At 41.8% G+C, this 15,264-nt stretch overlaps 2 protein-coding genes across 7 annotated transcripts in view; both read left to right on the top strand.

The window, feature by feature from the left end:
• The window catches only part of LOC123996870 (flavin-containing monooxygenase 5-like), a 30,996-nt gene extending 28,444 nt beyond the window's left edge, over nt 1–2,552 (top strand). For all 3 annotated transcript variants that reach the window (XM_046300657.1, XM_046300656.1, XM_046300655.1), the window contains exon 10: nt 26–2,552. In XM_046300657.1, coding sequence (XP_046156613.1) covers nt 26–461 — 436 coding nt within the window. In that variant the 3' untranslated portion in view covers nt 462–2,552. The remainder of the gene's footprint in view (nt 1–25) is intronic.
• A 4,582-nt stretch (nt 2,553–7,134) lies between these two features.
• LOC123996868 (flavin-containing monooxygenase 5-like) overlaps nt 7,135–15,264 on the top strand; it is a 37,837-nt gene continuing 29,707 nt past the window's right edge. Inside the window, exons 1-2 of one of the 4 annotated variants that reach the window (XM_046300651.1) lie at nt 7,135–7,393; nt 10,263–10,267. The gene's annotated coding sequence lies outside the window, so the exon portion shown is untranslated. Of the gene's footprint in view, nt 7,394–8,204; nt 8,351–10,262; nt 10,268–15,264 lie in introns of those variants that run through there. The other 3 variants (XM_046300652.1, XM_046300653.1, XM_046300654.1) reach the window with 3 other exon arrangements.

Here is a 15,264-nt window from a genome sequence, read left to right as displayed (position 1 = left end):
TGTGTACGTCTCCCTCTCCCTCCAGGTTTGCCTGTTTGGAGCGTCACCCTCTCCAGGTGGACCATATCCCCTACCTGGACTCCATGGCAGAGGAGTTAGGGGTTCGACCCAACCTCCTAGGGCTGCTGCTGAGGGAGCCTGGTGTGGGGCTTCGTGTGCTGCTGGGGCCCTGCACTCCGTACCAGTACCGTCTGAGAGGGCCAGGGCAGTGGGACGGGGCCCGCCAGGCTATCCTCACCCAGTGGGAGCGAGTAGCCCAGCCATTCAGAACCAGGATGGCTGCACAACCAGAGAGCAGAACCAGAGCCTCCTGTAGTCTGAGACTGACATTGACCCTGTCTGGCGCTGTTCTCCTACTAACCCTCTATACTAGACACAGTCTCTCATCACTCCTCTCACATCCCACAGGCCTCCTCTATAAGCTGTACAGTCCATCTGAGACCATGTGGGGGTGGAAATGAACACTGGGTCTATTGCAACCACTGTTGGCCACCATTTTATCTCCAGGTGATCTCTTGTTAAACCATCAATACACGTTAACATCACCCATACAGCTGATCTCAATTGCTTCCCAATTTGCCGCTCCCAAAAAGCAGAGCTACGTGTGAGGTTGATGTTAAGTTAGTCCTGTTTCCTCCCAACATGTTCACACTCTGCAGGGTATTCTCTTTGGTAGAAATAAAACCTGGTAATCGGCTGACTAAGGGGTGATTTAAATATTTGATAATCATTCAGTACAACTACAATAGTAATTTCTTGTTTAAGACTGCAATTATACTGTGGCAATATAGGTTATATGAAGGAGAAACTCATGTTGGTGCACTCATTACTTATTAATTTACAAATTATGTAATTCATGAATTATTACTTGTGTAATTAAGTATGGCTAAAATATCCCTAAACTGTCCATCTAAAATGTGTAACAAAATCAAGCCAATCATGATTGAGTTAATATAATCTGTATTAAATTATAGTCTAATCAAGGTTTTTCAGATTACACAAATTATATTCTAGTATGTTTATATGAATATATAATACTTTATTCTTTAGGGCTGTAAGAGTTATTCAGTTAATTCAAATTACGTTTTTGTAATTTTAGTGCTCACATTTATTTTTATTGTGGTTAATCAAATTGTCTAAAAGTGCACAAAATACACTGAAAACAATCTATACAGCTAAAAACAACAATGCAATGTCAAAATAAGATGAAATTGAGGTTAAAGAAAGTGTGCTTTATCAATCTACCTGATTTTGCTAACCGTTACTTTTGAATAAAACCTCTTAAATCACAGCTTAATTTGAGCAATTTCTGAGTTTTCCATTAATCGTGATTAATCACAGGAAATCTTGCGATTAACTCAATTACATGTTTTTATAGTTTGGCAGCCCTAATATTCTTACAATATGCATTTTACATGATTTACCAGCCTTCTGATTTGGAATGATCCTTATAGTTGGATACTTCATTGGGGACGGGAGTAGATACCAAACATCTGCATCTTGGCTATCAGACTTGTTTGACATGGTAACAACATGAGACCAACTGATCTGTGGGTTTAATCTTGTGGATATTTGGTTGAAAGCAAGTTTGTCTTAACACTTAGGTGCATGTAATTTCCCATTTAGTAGCATCAAGTGCTAACATACAACTGCGTGTTAAGTTCTGCCTGTTGGTTGCAATGGGCCCATAAGAGCAGGGGGTAGGCTAAGTGTGTGAAGGACAACTACTGTAGACTAAGACCATTGTGCTGTCTTATTAGAGAAAAATGACAAGAGAATGCAATAAAGCATGGCTATCAAACCCTGTTTCTGGAGAGCTGCCCTCGTATGTTTTCGCACCAACCCCAGTTGTAACTAACCCGATGCTGCGTTCATGACCAAGTGGGAAGGCGGTAATATTTACCACAAACAACTGGGAAAAATCCAGTTCAATGGCCCTCCAACTGGTAATTAGTAGTGGGAAACTTGTCTCATTACTGTGCTTTGAGTTTCCCACTTGCACCTCTGATATCACTGTCAACAGAAAGACTACAAGCCTGGCAGCATCTTCAGCAGTTGTTGTTCATGGTAAGAACTAAATACAAATTGTTGATACACAATTCTTTCTGTTATTTATTTTGATTTATAAAGTGAAATCAGCTCTGGATATACTTTTTATGGGCGGAAAGTGTCTGTTTTGCTCAATCACAAGCCTTCTAAAGACGTCCATGTTTGTATTTCCCAGTTCAAAACGTAAATGTACCCAGCTCATATTTACGACTTCACAACGGGTAATTACCACCTTCCCACTTGGTTATGAAAGCAGCATGGTTCAGTTTATCAACCAGCTAATTAAATCTGGTGTGCTACATTAAAAGTTGGAGTGAAAACCTGCAGGGTGGTAGCTCTCCATGAATAGGGATATGCCCTGCAATAGAGCTTGCCTTAGCCCCTGCATGTAAAGTAGGCCTGGCAGGAGTTGAAAATAAGTATTTGTCAATGAATGGAGATGATTATATATAAATATTTTATCATCTATTAAATAGTTTGATTAATACAGTTATTGAAACACATTGATTGGGGCAGTTTGTTGAATTAATTACCGAGACACATTACCCACCAGCTTTTATCAATTGGCCTACATTAAAATGTTTGTTACTAGCGTATGTTACTGTAACTATAGACTTCCAGTCTTTGGCTAACGCTGGTTGGCATTGGCTTGTGAAACTACCTTTAACTTCCTTCACACTGCATGCAGAGCTATAAACATGGTATTTATAAGTTCATCTGACTCTTGAGTAGGTAGAAAAACAACTTAAAGTGTGACTACCTTTTTAAAAAGCAACAAATCCCTTAAACTTCTTATGTGGCATCGATATGAATCAAACATTTATTCTAGTGTCAAAATTGACTATAAAGTGTAAATAGGATAATTTTTGATAAAGTCAATCTCATCTAAAATGTAGTTTGGAACATCTGTGTGTGTCAAATGAAGGTTGGGTTTTGATTTGACAATGTCCATTTGCCCACTAACATGGGGTGAACAGCTGCGGTGATTACTCTCTATGGAATAGCATAGACCGTGAGAAAGACCTACCCAGCAGCTCCGACCAACACGTCACATTCTTTACTTGAGAAATACTGCACCAAACACCTTAAATGTAAAAGTATGCAACTAAAACATCCTCTACAAAAACATCAATTAATTACAGATTTCTTGAGTCATCTTAGATTCCTTCTGGGGATTTTGAGGAAGTGAAATAGGCTTCCATGTCTGTAGTGTCTCATGGGGGACAATCATTATTAACCAATGCAGAATCGGCCAGGAAACAACTCCAAGACTGAAATCTTGTTTTTCTAATGAGCAACAGAAAAACGCACATGCCAATCTGCGTGTTCAATGGCTCTTTCATTCCCAAAATCCCCGATTACAGTATCCCTTTTAATAAACAGAATGCAAGTTCAAATAAAGTCAGACAGGCCGCCTCAGTCAGTCCACCTTATACGCCCAATGCAAGTGGTGTCTGGAGAAGTGGGTATACTGTAATTTTGCTTAACATTTCCCAAACGGCCTGCCCGGCAAAGGAAAGGAGCCCCGTGTGGAAAAATTATACGAGAAACAGTAACATGTACTCTGAATGACCTAAAATTATAAATATCATATTGGTTTTTCACAGTCAGGCCAACCCAAACTGTACTGTGCATGTAGGCTAATAGTAAGTAGGCCTAAAAGAGTCATCAATTCACAGGTTTCTTTTTTTCTTCAGGTTTTTGCTCTCAAAGTCACACTTTCATAGAACATTCAATCACTAGAACTATGCTTAAACCACATCAGGAGACTACTTTTGAGGTCTCGGATAAATAAATATATATATATTTATGTAGTTACCCTTTAATTCAAGTGCACAGGCAGCTAGCACTGTTCTTTGGTTACCTCTCTTTCTGTGAATCAAATCAAATTGTATTGGTCACATACACATGGTTAGCAGATGTTATTGCGAGGGTAGCGAAATGCTTGTACATTTTGTAAGACATTTTACATTAAACAAAATACTGCAAAGTTTCTTAAGGACTAGAAGCGAGGCAGCTAAACAAACTTATATTTAGGGTTCTGATGGGGTAGGACAGTTGGCTTTATATATATATATATATATTTTTTTTCACCTTTATTTAACCAGGTAGGCTAGTTGAGAACAGGTTCTCATTTGCAACTGCGACCTGGCCAAGATAAAGCATAGCAGTGTGAACAGACAACACAGAGTTCATGGAGTAAACAATTAACAAGTCAATAACACAGTAGAGAAAAAAGGGGAGTCTATATACAATGTGTGCAAAAGGCATGAGGAGGTAGGCGAATAATTACAATATTGCAGATTAACACTGGAGTGATAAATGATCAGATGATCATGTACAGGTAGAGATATTGGTGTGCAAAAGAGCAGAAAAGTAAATAAATAAAAACTGTGGGGATGAGGTAGGTGAAAATGGGTGGGCTATTTACCAATAGATTATGTACAGCTGCAGCGATCGGTTAGCTGCTCAGATAGCTGATGTTTGAAGTTGGTGAGGGAGATAAGTCTCCAACTTCAGCGATTTTTTGCAATTCGTTCCAGTCACAGGCAGCAGAGTACTGGAACGAAAGGCGGCCGAATGAGGTGTTTGCTTTAGGGATGATCAATGAGATACACCTGCTGGAGCGCGTGCTATGGATGGGTGTTGCCATCGTGACCAGTGAGCTGAGATAAGGCGGAGCTTTGCCTAGCATGGCCTTGTAGATGACCTAATTCAAGAATCAATGGTTACATTGATACCTACATGTACATATTACCTTGAATAATCTGTGCCCCTGCACATTGACTCTGAACCAGTATCCCCTGTATATAGCCTAGTTACTGTTATTTTATTGTTGCTCTTTAATTATTTGTTATTTTTCTATTATTTCTGTAATTTTTACATCACTTTATTTTAGTAAACACTTTCTTATTTTTTTTATTTATCTGCTCACACTGCCCTACCCTGTGCTCTGACCTCTTTCTCCCCTCTCTCTCCAGATGAAATCTCGCGTCTTGTGACGGCCGGCCGCCCAACAACCTGCCCGCTCGACCCTATCCCCTCCTCTCTTCTCCAGACCATTTCCGGAGACCTTCTCCCTTACCTCACCTCACCTCGCTCATCAACTTATCCCTGACCGCTGGCTACGTCCCTTCCGTCTTCAAGAGAGCGAGAGTTGCACCCCTTCTGAAAAAACCTACACTCGATCCCTCCGATGTCAACAACTACAGACCAGTATCCCTTCTTTCTTTTCTCTCAAACTCTTGAACGTGCCGTCCTTGGTCAGCTCTCCCGCTATCTCTCTCAGAATGACCTTCTTGATCCAAATCAGTCAGGTTTCAAGACTAGTCATTCAACTGAGACTGCTCTTCTCTGTATCACGGAGGCGCTCCGCACCGCTAAAGCTAACTCTCTCTCCTCTGCTCTCATCCTTCTAGACCTATCGGCTGCCTTCGATACTGTGAACCATCAGATCCTCCTCTCCACCCTCTCCGAGTTGGGCATCTCCGGCGTGGCCCACGCTTGGATTGCGTCCTACCTGACAGGTCGCTCCTACCAGGTGGCGTGGCGAGAATCTGTCTCCTCACCACTGGTGTCCCCCAGGGCTCTGTTCTAGGCCCTCTCCTATTCTCGCTATACACCAAGTCACTTGGCTCTGTCATAACCTCACATGGTCTCTCCTATCATTGCTATGCAGACGACACACAATTAATCATTCTCCTTTCCCCCTTCTGATGACCAGGTGGCGAATCGCATCTCTGCATGTCTGGCAGACATATCAGTGTGGATGACGGATCACCACCTCAAACTGAACTTCGGCAAGACGGAGCTGCTCTTCCTCCCGGGGAAGGACTGCCCGTTCCATGATCTCGCCATCACGGTTGACAACTCCATTGTGTCCTCCTCCCAGAGCGCTAAGAACCTTGGCGTGATCCTGGACAACACCCTGTCGTTCTCAACTAACATCAAGGCGGTGGCCCGTTCCTGTAGGTTCATGCTCTACAACATCCGCAGAGTACGACCCTGCCTCACACAGGAAGCGGCGCAGGTCCTAATCCAGGCACTTGTCATCTCCCGTCTGGATTACTGCAACTCGCTGTTGGCTGGGCTCCCTGCCTGTGCCATTAAACCCCTACAACTCATCCAGAACGCCGCAGCCCGTCTAGTGTTCAACCTTCCCAAGTTCTCTCACGTCACCCCGCTCCTCCGCTCTCTCCACTGGTTTCCAGTTGAAGCTCGCATCCGCTACAAGACCATGGTGCTTGCCTACGGAGCTGTGAGGGGAACGGCACCTCAGTACCTCCAGGCTCTGATCAGGCCCTACACCCAAATAAGGGCACTGCGTTCATCCACCTCTGGCCTGCTCGCCTCCCTACCACTGAGGAAGTACAGTTCCCGCTCAGCCCAGTCAAAACTGTTCGCTGCTCTGGCTCCCCAATGGTGGAACAAACTCCCTCACGACGCCAGGACAGCGGAGTCAATCACCACCTTCCGGAGACACCTGAAACCCCACCTCTTTAAGGAATACCTAGGATAGGATAAAGTCATTCTTCTCACCCCCCCCCCTTAAAAGATTTAGATGCACTATTGTAAAGTGGCTGTTCCACTGGATGTCATAAGGTGAATGCACCAATTTGTAAGTCGCTCTGGATAAGAGCGTCTGCTAAATGACTTAAATGTAATGTGTACTTACAAGCCCTTAACAAATAATGCATTTCATACGTTTCACTGTAAGGTCTACTACACCTGTTGTATTCAGCGTATGTGACAAATAGAATTGTATTCGATTTGATGCATATAATTAATTTATACATCCAAAATTGGATGTAGCAACTGCTGATTGTCCCTTTACCATGTTACATTTCAACTTTAATGTGGTAAGGACCTTTACACAAGTAAAGTTACACTCTGCCAATTAATTATATAAACGCCATTAGACTCTGCCTTCAACATTAGATATTGTAATGAAACAGCAGGGAGCAGGTCTTGAACCCTCGACCTTCGAGCCCGAGGTCCGGCGCGCTACCGACTGTGCAGCAAAAGCATGCTCGCGCGGCAGAAGCGAAGAGTGCTCCTCGTGCTAGCTCCGGCTCTACGTCTTACAGGAACGCGCTCACCGGCCAAGCACACGCACTGTCGTGGATACAAGGTCCGATCACTTCTGACACCAATGTAATGAAACAGCAGGGAGCAGATCTCGAACCTTCGCCCTTCGAGCCCGAGGTCCGGCGCGCTATCGACTGTACGGCAGAATCGATTTCCGCGTTTATAAAGCCAGGGTCGTCACACTATTGACGATTTGTGTTGCAACAAGCAAGTTTCCTGAACTCCAATTTGCAGATTTTTTTCGGGATAATACGAGGTATGACCACGGTTTTATTCGAAGTCATACTTTAATAATAGAACAATGTAAATATAACAGTGTCTTATTATGTGTTATAACGTTAACGATAATTTTGCAAGGAGGTTCTAGCTATTCCAAAGATGTTTTATTATATTAACAAGATAGTCGAGAGACCGCTCTAACAATGGAAATACATGTCCTCAACTATGAAAGGCAGGCAGGAGGCGAGATCAGGTGGGACCAGCGCTATGAATGCAAGAGTTGACCATCCATGATGTAAAAATTGTAGTTTTACCATATTTTGAGGCTTTTACATGTTCTTTGTTTACAGACATTGGAGTAATACAAGCTTATATTTAGGGTTCTGATGTGGTAGGACAGTGAGGCATAAGTTATATTCTTCAAGAATCAATGGTTATATTGATACCTACATGTACATATTACCTCGACTAACTTGTGCCCCCGCACATTGACTCTGAACCGGTATCCCCTGTATATAGCCTAGTTACTGTTATTTTATTGTTGCTCGTTAATTATTTGTTATTTTTCTATTATTTCTGTAATTTTTACATCACTTTATTTTAGTACACACTTTAACACTATATTTTCGTAACTGCATTGTTGGTTAAGGGGTTGTAAGTACATGTTTCACTGTAAGGTCTACTACACCTGTTGTATTCAGCGCATGTGACAAATACAATTGTATTCGATTTGATACATTTAATTAATATAATAGGTCCAAAAATGGATGTAGCAACTGCTGACTGCCCCTTTAACCATGTTACATTTCAACTTCAATGTGGTTTGGGACTTCCCAAGAATCCCGGAGAGCAAGGACCTTATTAACACAAGCAGACCAATGATTATATAAACGCCATTAGACTCTGCCCTCAACATTATACATTGGACGTTTTGTGTTTCAACAAGCAAGTTACCTGATCTTCTATTTGCAGATTTGTTTCGGGATAATACGAGGTATGACCACGGTTTTATTCGAAGTCGTACTTTAATCGTATAACAGTGTCTTATTTTGCGTTATAACTTTAATAACTTCGCAAACAGGTTATTGGAAAATAGACAGCAAAAACTAGCTATTCCAAATATGATTTATTATATTGACAAGATAGTCGAGTGACTCCTCTAACAATGGAAATACATGTCCTCAACTATGGCAATAAGCGTGTGAAGAACAGGCACAAACAACTAAAGCGAAAAACTGGTGGAGATCGTTTTGCATGGGAGTTTCGGGTTTTAGACCATTCCATTGGTCCTTAAGTGAATTTCCACCCAACTGATACGAATTTCCACCCAACTGATACACCGGGCCTTGCAACACGAACTCCACTCACCAGAAGCGAGCGGGCAAGCAGAGCAAGGCGGGTGGAAAGGACGAGACAGGCAGAGCAGTGGACTGTATGCTAGCAGGATAGTCCATATCTCAAAAAAGTAGATTGTGCTGATTTATTGAACCATAGTTTAAAAAGTCTGGATAGTGCTCAAACGATGACGTCATATCTTAATTGCACTATCTTTATGCATATTTGCCATTCAGCAGGCGAAGGTCCGCCCCCATTATTTTTCAACATGTGCACACGGAGGAATGTGCAGGGGATTGTGGGAAGTGAACGGCGAGAACCTTGCTAGCGGAGCGATTTGTTTTGGTAATGCAAATTTCAAGTAAAGTGAAGCATGTCAAGAGTAGGCGCATCCTCTGGTCAAAAAACTATACTGTAATAATTGAGAGGTGTCAAACTAGACAACCCGCCCGCCCAGCTTGCTTTGGTTGGGCCATTATAATTCAAAACAATGCCTTCTAAAATAAGTCACACGTTTTGCATGCTCACCTTTGGAGTGGGACTTCTGACTTTCTCATCCAATGGGATTTGAGAAGGAAGCGAGGATGAGAAATACATTTGACGCTCTTCTCTGAGCATCTGCGCCTGCAATGCTGTCATTTTATGTATTTATTTATTTCACCTATATTTAACCAGGTAGGCTAGTTGAGAACAAGACTGCGACCTGGCCAAGATAAAGCAAAGCAATGCGACACAAACAACAACATAGAGTTACACATGGAATAAACAAACATACAATCAATAATACAATAGAAAAAAAGTTTATTGTCCTGATCTTGCCACAGTACTGTGAACCTCTGCACATTGAAGCATATGATTGGTCTAGTTATGTAAGGGATCAAGGGGATTGGATGCATGTTTTAAAGACACGCCCCTCAAGATTAGAGCTGAGCAGAATGGAGCGAGAGAATGTTCTCTGCTGAGTTTAGAAAATGAAAAAGTGTAGCGCTGTTTTATTTATGCTTAGTGGCGACCCGTCATTCAGGACAGGTGTTTTGAGCCCCACCTGTTTAGGCAACTCCAAAATGCAGCTGATTCAGCCTAGCTCAGTGCTTTCTGTGGAGGAGGGGCAGCCAGCAGAAAATACAGAGTGTATGCTTTGGTAATCTTCTCTATTTGAGCCGTGATTGGCTCAGTGTTCTGTCACCATAACTTTGATTGGACTGATACATCATACTTTCAATCTTAGCTAAAATATATATATATATATATATATATATATATATTAAAAAAGCTAGACAAGCAGTCATCATCGTGAATCACGTCGACAATCTACTGGCAAATCCTTCTCATATAAAGAGAAATTATAGATAAAACCAAGTAGGAAATTGTGAATTCAACAATGAGTGGTTTTGAATGAATCAGTGGCAAACTGCAAACGTTGCAAAGCAATCCCTGTTTTGCTTCCCCTGCCTGCTATTCGGTGGAGAGGGTGTGTGGTCCAAGTCTGGGTTCAAGGATTTAAAACACCTATCTGAAAGGGTCTCTTTTCCAAGCTTATAAGGATAAATAATAACATGCAACACCATGAGACAGAAAAGGTTGAATACATTGGCCATGATGTCATTCCAGCATGACTTCTGCCATGTTCAAAATAACTGGAAACTCGGAACTGGGAAATCTCAGACTTCAGTGAGTTCAAGACAACTGGGACTCTGGGGGGGGGGGGGTCTAGCTCTGACTAGGAAAATACGTTTTGAAAAGGTTGAATACTCAGAATTCAAGTGAGCACAGCACAACAAGTCCAAAAACGTATTGTATGCTGCTGCATAAATTATGTAATATGCCAGGGAGATATGTATACTATAGCTAAGAAAGTAATAATAAGAGTATGTTGTGTAGTAAGCTGTTAATAGTCCATGTGCCTCACCCTAATCATTTGATCCCTTTCCCCTCAGAACTTAGCCTACTGCTTTGACTTGGTGGTGCACATGTAGCCTATAGCCTGAATTAGAGAAATGTCATTATCCAATATTGTAAGAGCTTTCTCTGTCTGCCTATACGCCCCCTTTATTTATCCTTTGGTTCTGACTTGGTGTACAGGGAGAATACTGTAAGAAGAGCCCATGTTCTCAATTATGTCGCTGTACATTTCAAAAGTGCTGAACAAATAGTTATATTGACCACGTCCATCTGATCTCATTCATTAATGTCTTAATCGAAATTAGGGATAGCCTCTTATCCGCTCATCGTTCCCTTATGCCATAGTTTGTACATCTCACTTGTTATAGGCATATTGTTATATATCTATTTCATTAGTGTCTCCCGGATTTTAGGCAAAGTTGGAAGGATTTCATAGTTTTGCTTACTTTGTGTATTATAATTAGTTTGTGCATTTCTTTACGCGGAGGAGATACTATATAATGTTGTTGGGTCTGTAGCCATGTTTGCCAGTGACAGTCTCTTCAAATTCAAATATTTGTTTTCAACAAAAAGTTCAGTAATAGACCCATATAATTCAAGTTGATATTGCGAGGGTTGTTTTGTTTGCGCAATGCGCTGTCTGTGCGTCGGTATATTGTATATAGTGGATCCTCATGATTGTATTTTCCTTCCTAAAATACTTCAAATGGTAGGCTAACCAAGTGTCTCTCTCTCTCTCTCTCTCTCTCTCTCTCTCTGTGGTGACTTAAAGAGGAGTCAAGGCCTCATGTTGCTGAATTTATCTGAACTAACATCTGTCTCAATTTCTGTCTGTGTCCATTTAGAAAGTGATGAATGAATAGGCCTACCTCGTCGCAGCTCGTGTTAATGATATAAGAATAAACATGAATTTACTGAACATACATGTAATAAGGTTTGTGTATGGTTCAAAAGTCAAAACTCCTTATGCTGTTTGTTATTATTGAAGGAGAATGCGGTTCTTATCAACTTTGCGGTTCTTATCGACTTACTCAAATCCACAAGGAGTCCAGAGTAACCACATTTGTTTAAGCAAGTCAGCCATATCAGCTATGTTTTCTAAAAAGGCAGTAAATGAGGCTGAATGAACTGTTTCACTAACATACAAGACTCAGCTGATATCCAGGTGTAGCTGTGGAAAGGATTCACTCCATGGTGCTGAAAGGAAAGCACTGCTGTTAGGACAGCTTTATGCAGCCCCTAATAGTTTGTGGCACCATTTGTCACCGTTATAGTGCAATTAATGTATTATTTAGTGTTGTCTTGTGTAGTAGCTTTGCTGGCAACTAAAAAAAAAAAGTTGTATATACTGAACAAAAATATAACAACATGCAACGATTTCAATGATTTTACTGAGTTAGAGTTCATATAAGGAAATCAGTCAATTGAAATAAATTCATTAGACCCTAAACTATGGATTTCACATGACTGGGCAGGGGTACAGCCATGGGTGGGCCTGGGAGGCATAGGCCCACCCACTTGGCAGCCAGGCCCATCCACTGGGGAACCAGACTCAGCCAATCAGAATTAGTTAAAAGGGCTTTATTACAGACAGAAATACTCTTCTGTTTCATCAGCTGTCTGGGTAACTGGTATCAGATGATCCTGCAGGTGAAGAAGACTGATGTGGATGTCCTGGGCTGGTGTGGTTACATGGTTGTGGTTGTGAGGCTGGTTGGACGTACTACCAAATTCTTTAAAATGACGGAGGCAGCTTATGGTATAGAAATGAACATAACATTTTCTGGCAACAGCTCTAGTGGACATTCCTGCAGTCAGCATGCCAATTGCACGCTTCCTCAGAACTTGAGACATCTGTGGCATTGTGTCCTGTGACAAAACTGCATATTTAGTGGCCTTTTATTGTCCCCAGCACAAGGTGCACCTGCATAATGATCATGCTGTTTAATCATCTTCTTGATATGCCACATTTGTCAGCTGGATGGATTATATTGGCAAAGGAGAAAGGCTCACTAACAGGGATGTAAAGAAATGTATCCACACATTTAGAGAAAAATAAGCTTTTTGTGCGTATGGAACATTTCTGGGATCTTTTATTTCAGCTCATGAAATATGTGATCAACACTTTACATGTTGCGTTTATATTTTTGTTCAGTGTAAAATGTTGTCAACAATTTGGTTGCTGTTACTTCAGTCCCTATTGCAGAATGCAGCCTTTTGACAGCATGTACTAAAGTTGATATAATCCATTTGCATTAGTCCCCTCATTTGGTGATTGGCATTTAGGCTGTGACAACGAAAAGGCAGCAGACAGACCTACATACAGCACATTTTAGCAGGGATATTTGGTAGAGTGACCTGATTTGTAACTATGAAATTTTTTGCCTAACTGATTGTGAACTGAAGAGTGTAAGTTTGATTCTAGAGGAGGGACAATTAATATAAAAATAATTTGGTTAGGGTGTAAGGGCAGATTTGTAATTTTGTCTTCAAGAAATTTGATTATCTATTTACTTTATTTAGTCTGAGCAGTGGAACAATTCTCATTCTTAATGGGCTAAAATATAGGGTAATTACTGTTCTTGTCAGCAAGAACACTTATTTTATTATTCCATTTCTTCCTAATTTTGCCAGTGTATTCACATATTTGAAATCTAATATGCCTACTTGTGTCTTTGAAAATGAATTATATGAAGCTATGTATTATTGCAGCCATTCATGGCCAGTTTTGAATATGTCATACAAATAAGCTTTGGATATTAAATGGTCCGGGAATCAAATATAATTGTTTACATGTTGTATTGTGCACATGCTAGGCAGAGATGATAGTTCACCCAAATTACAAAAGGTTTGTGTCCTTACCTTAAAAGCAGTCTATGAACAAGTAGACTGCAATCTATGATTTGGTTCCCCACTGCCATCAACCATTACTCTGATGATTTCCTGTGCAGAGCCTTGGTGTAGTGGTAACACTCCTGGCACATGTCACATACAACATTCCACCCGAGAACAGGGATAAGTCCCTGCTTCCAACCTTCCCACTGTTTCTAGCATTTGCCTGTCTCCCTATCTCATTTGTCTGAATAAACTGTCAAACCACCTAAAAAATATATTTAAAAAATATTAGCATTCTTTAAATTTCACCCCCCCCCCCCAAATCTCAAAGTAACAATGTAATTGAATTGGGTGTTAATTTAATGCTCAAAAAACCCTGAATACACCTGGCCTCTGTTTTAATTAGTATTTTTTATTTCTAAATTTCCACCATGTTCATACGCCTTAGGCCATGTTAAATTACGTAGAATTGCAGGAAGTTATCTTTAAAACAGTCACATTTTCCATTTAGGGGTTGTACCAGGGGGCAATGAAATTCACATAGCAAATCTCAATCCAAGCTTTCTTCAAAAAAGTTGGCAGCCATGCATCTGTTAGTGGATTTATCAAAGGCCTTTTGGGAAATAGGATGCAACCAGCAAAGTTACATCTATATGCAGATGATACAGTTATACACTGCTCAAAAAATAAAGGGAACACTAAAATAACACATCCTAGATCTGAATGAATGAAATATTCTTATTAAATACTTTTTTCTTTACATAGTTGAATGTGCTGACAACAACATCAACACACATTATCAATGGAAATCAAATTTATCAACCCATGGCGGTCTGGATTTGGAGTTACACTCAAAATTAAAGTGGAAAACCACACTACAGGCTGATCCAACTTTGATGTAATGTCCTTAAAACAAGTCAAAATGAGGCTCAGTAGTGTGTGTGTGGCCTCCACCTGCCTGTATGACCTCCCTACAATGCCTGGGCATGCTCCTGATGAGGTGGAGGATGGTCTCCTGAGGGATCTCCTCCCAGACCTGGACTAGAGCATCCGCCAACTCCTGGACAGTCTGTGGTGCAACGTGGCGTTGGTGGATGGAGCGAGACATGATGTTCCAGATGTGCTCAATTGGATTCAGGTCTGGGGAATGAGCAGTCCATAGCATCAATGCCTTCGTCTTGTAGAAACTGCTGACACACTCCAGCCACATGAGGTCTAGCATTGTCTTGCATTAGGAGGAACCCAGGGCCAACCGCACCAGCATATGGTCTCACAAGGGGTCTGAGGACCTCCTCTCGGTACCTAATGGCAGTCACGCTACCTCTGGCGAGCACATGGAGGGCTGTGCGGCCCCCCAAAGAAATGCCACCAGACACCATGACTGACCCACCGCCAAACCGGTCATGCTGGAGGATGTTGCAGGCAGCAGAACGTTCTCCACGGCGTCTCCAGACTGTCACGTCTGTCACGTGCTCAGTGTGAACCTGCTTTCATCTGTGAAGAGCACAGGGCGCCAGTGGCGAATTTGCCAATCTTTGTGTTCTCTGGCAAATGCCAAACGTCCTGTACGGTGTTGGGCTGTAAGCACAACCCCCACCTGTGGACGTCGGGCCCTCATACCACCCTCATGGAGTCTGTTTCTGACCGTTTGAGCAGACACATGCACATTTGTGGCCTGCTGGAGGTCATTTTGCAGGACTCTGGCAGTGCTCCTCCTGCTCCTCCTTGCACAAAGGCGGAGGTAGCGGTCCTGCTGCTGGGTTGTTGCCCTCCTCCACGTCTCCTGATGTACTGGCTTGTCTCCTGGTAGCGCCTCCATGTTCTGGACACTACACT

Source organism: Oncorhynchus gorbuscha, linkage group LG15 (assembly GCF_021184085.1).
Source record: "Oncorhynchus gorbuscha isolate QuinsamMale2020 ecotype Even-year linkage group LG15, OgorEven_v1.0, whole genome shotgun sequence".
In the NCBI taxonomy this organism is placed as follows: Eukaryota; Metazoa; Chordata; class Actinopteri; order Salmoniformes; family Salmonidae; genus Oncorhynchus; species Oncorhynchus gorbuscha.
This window is presented reverse-complemented; position numbering and strand designations above follow the sequence as displayed.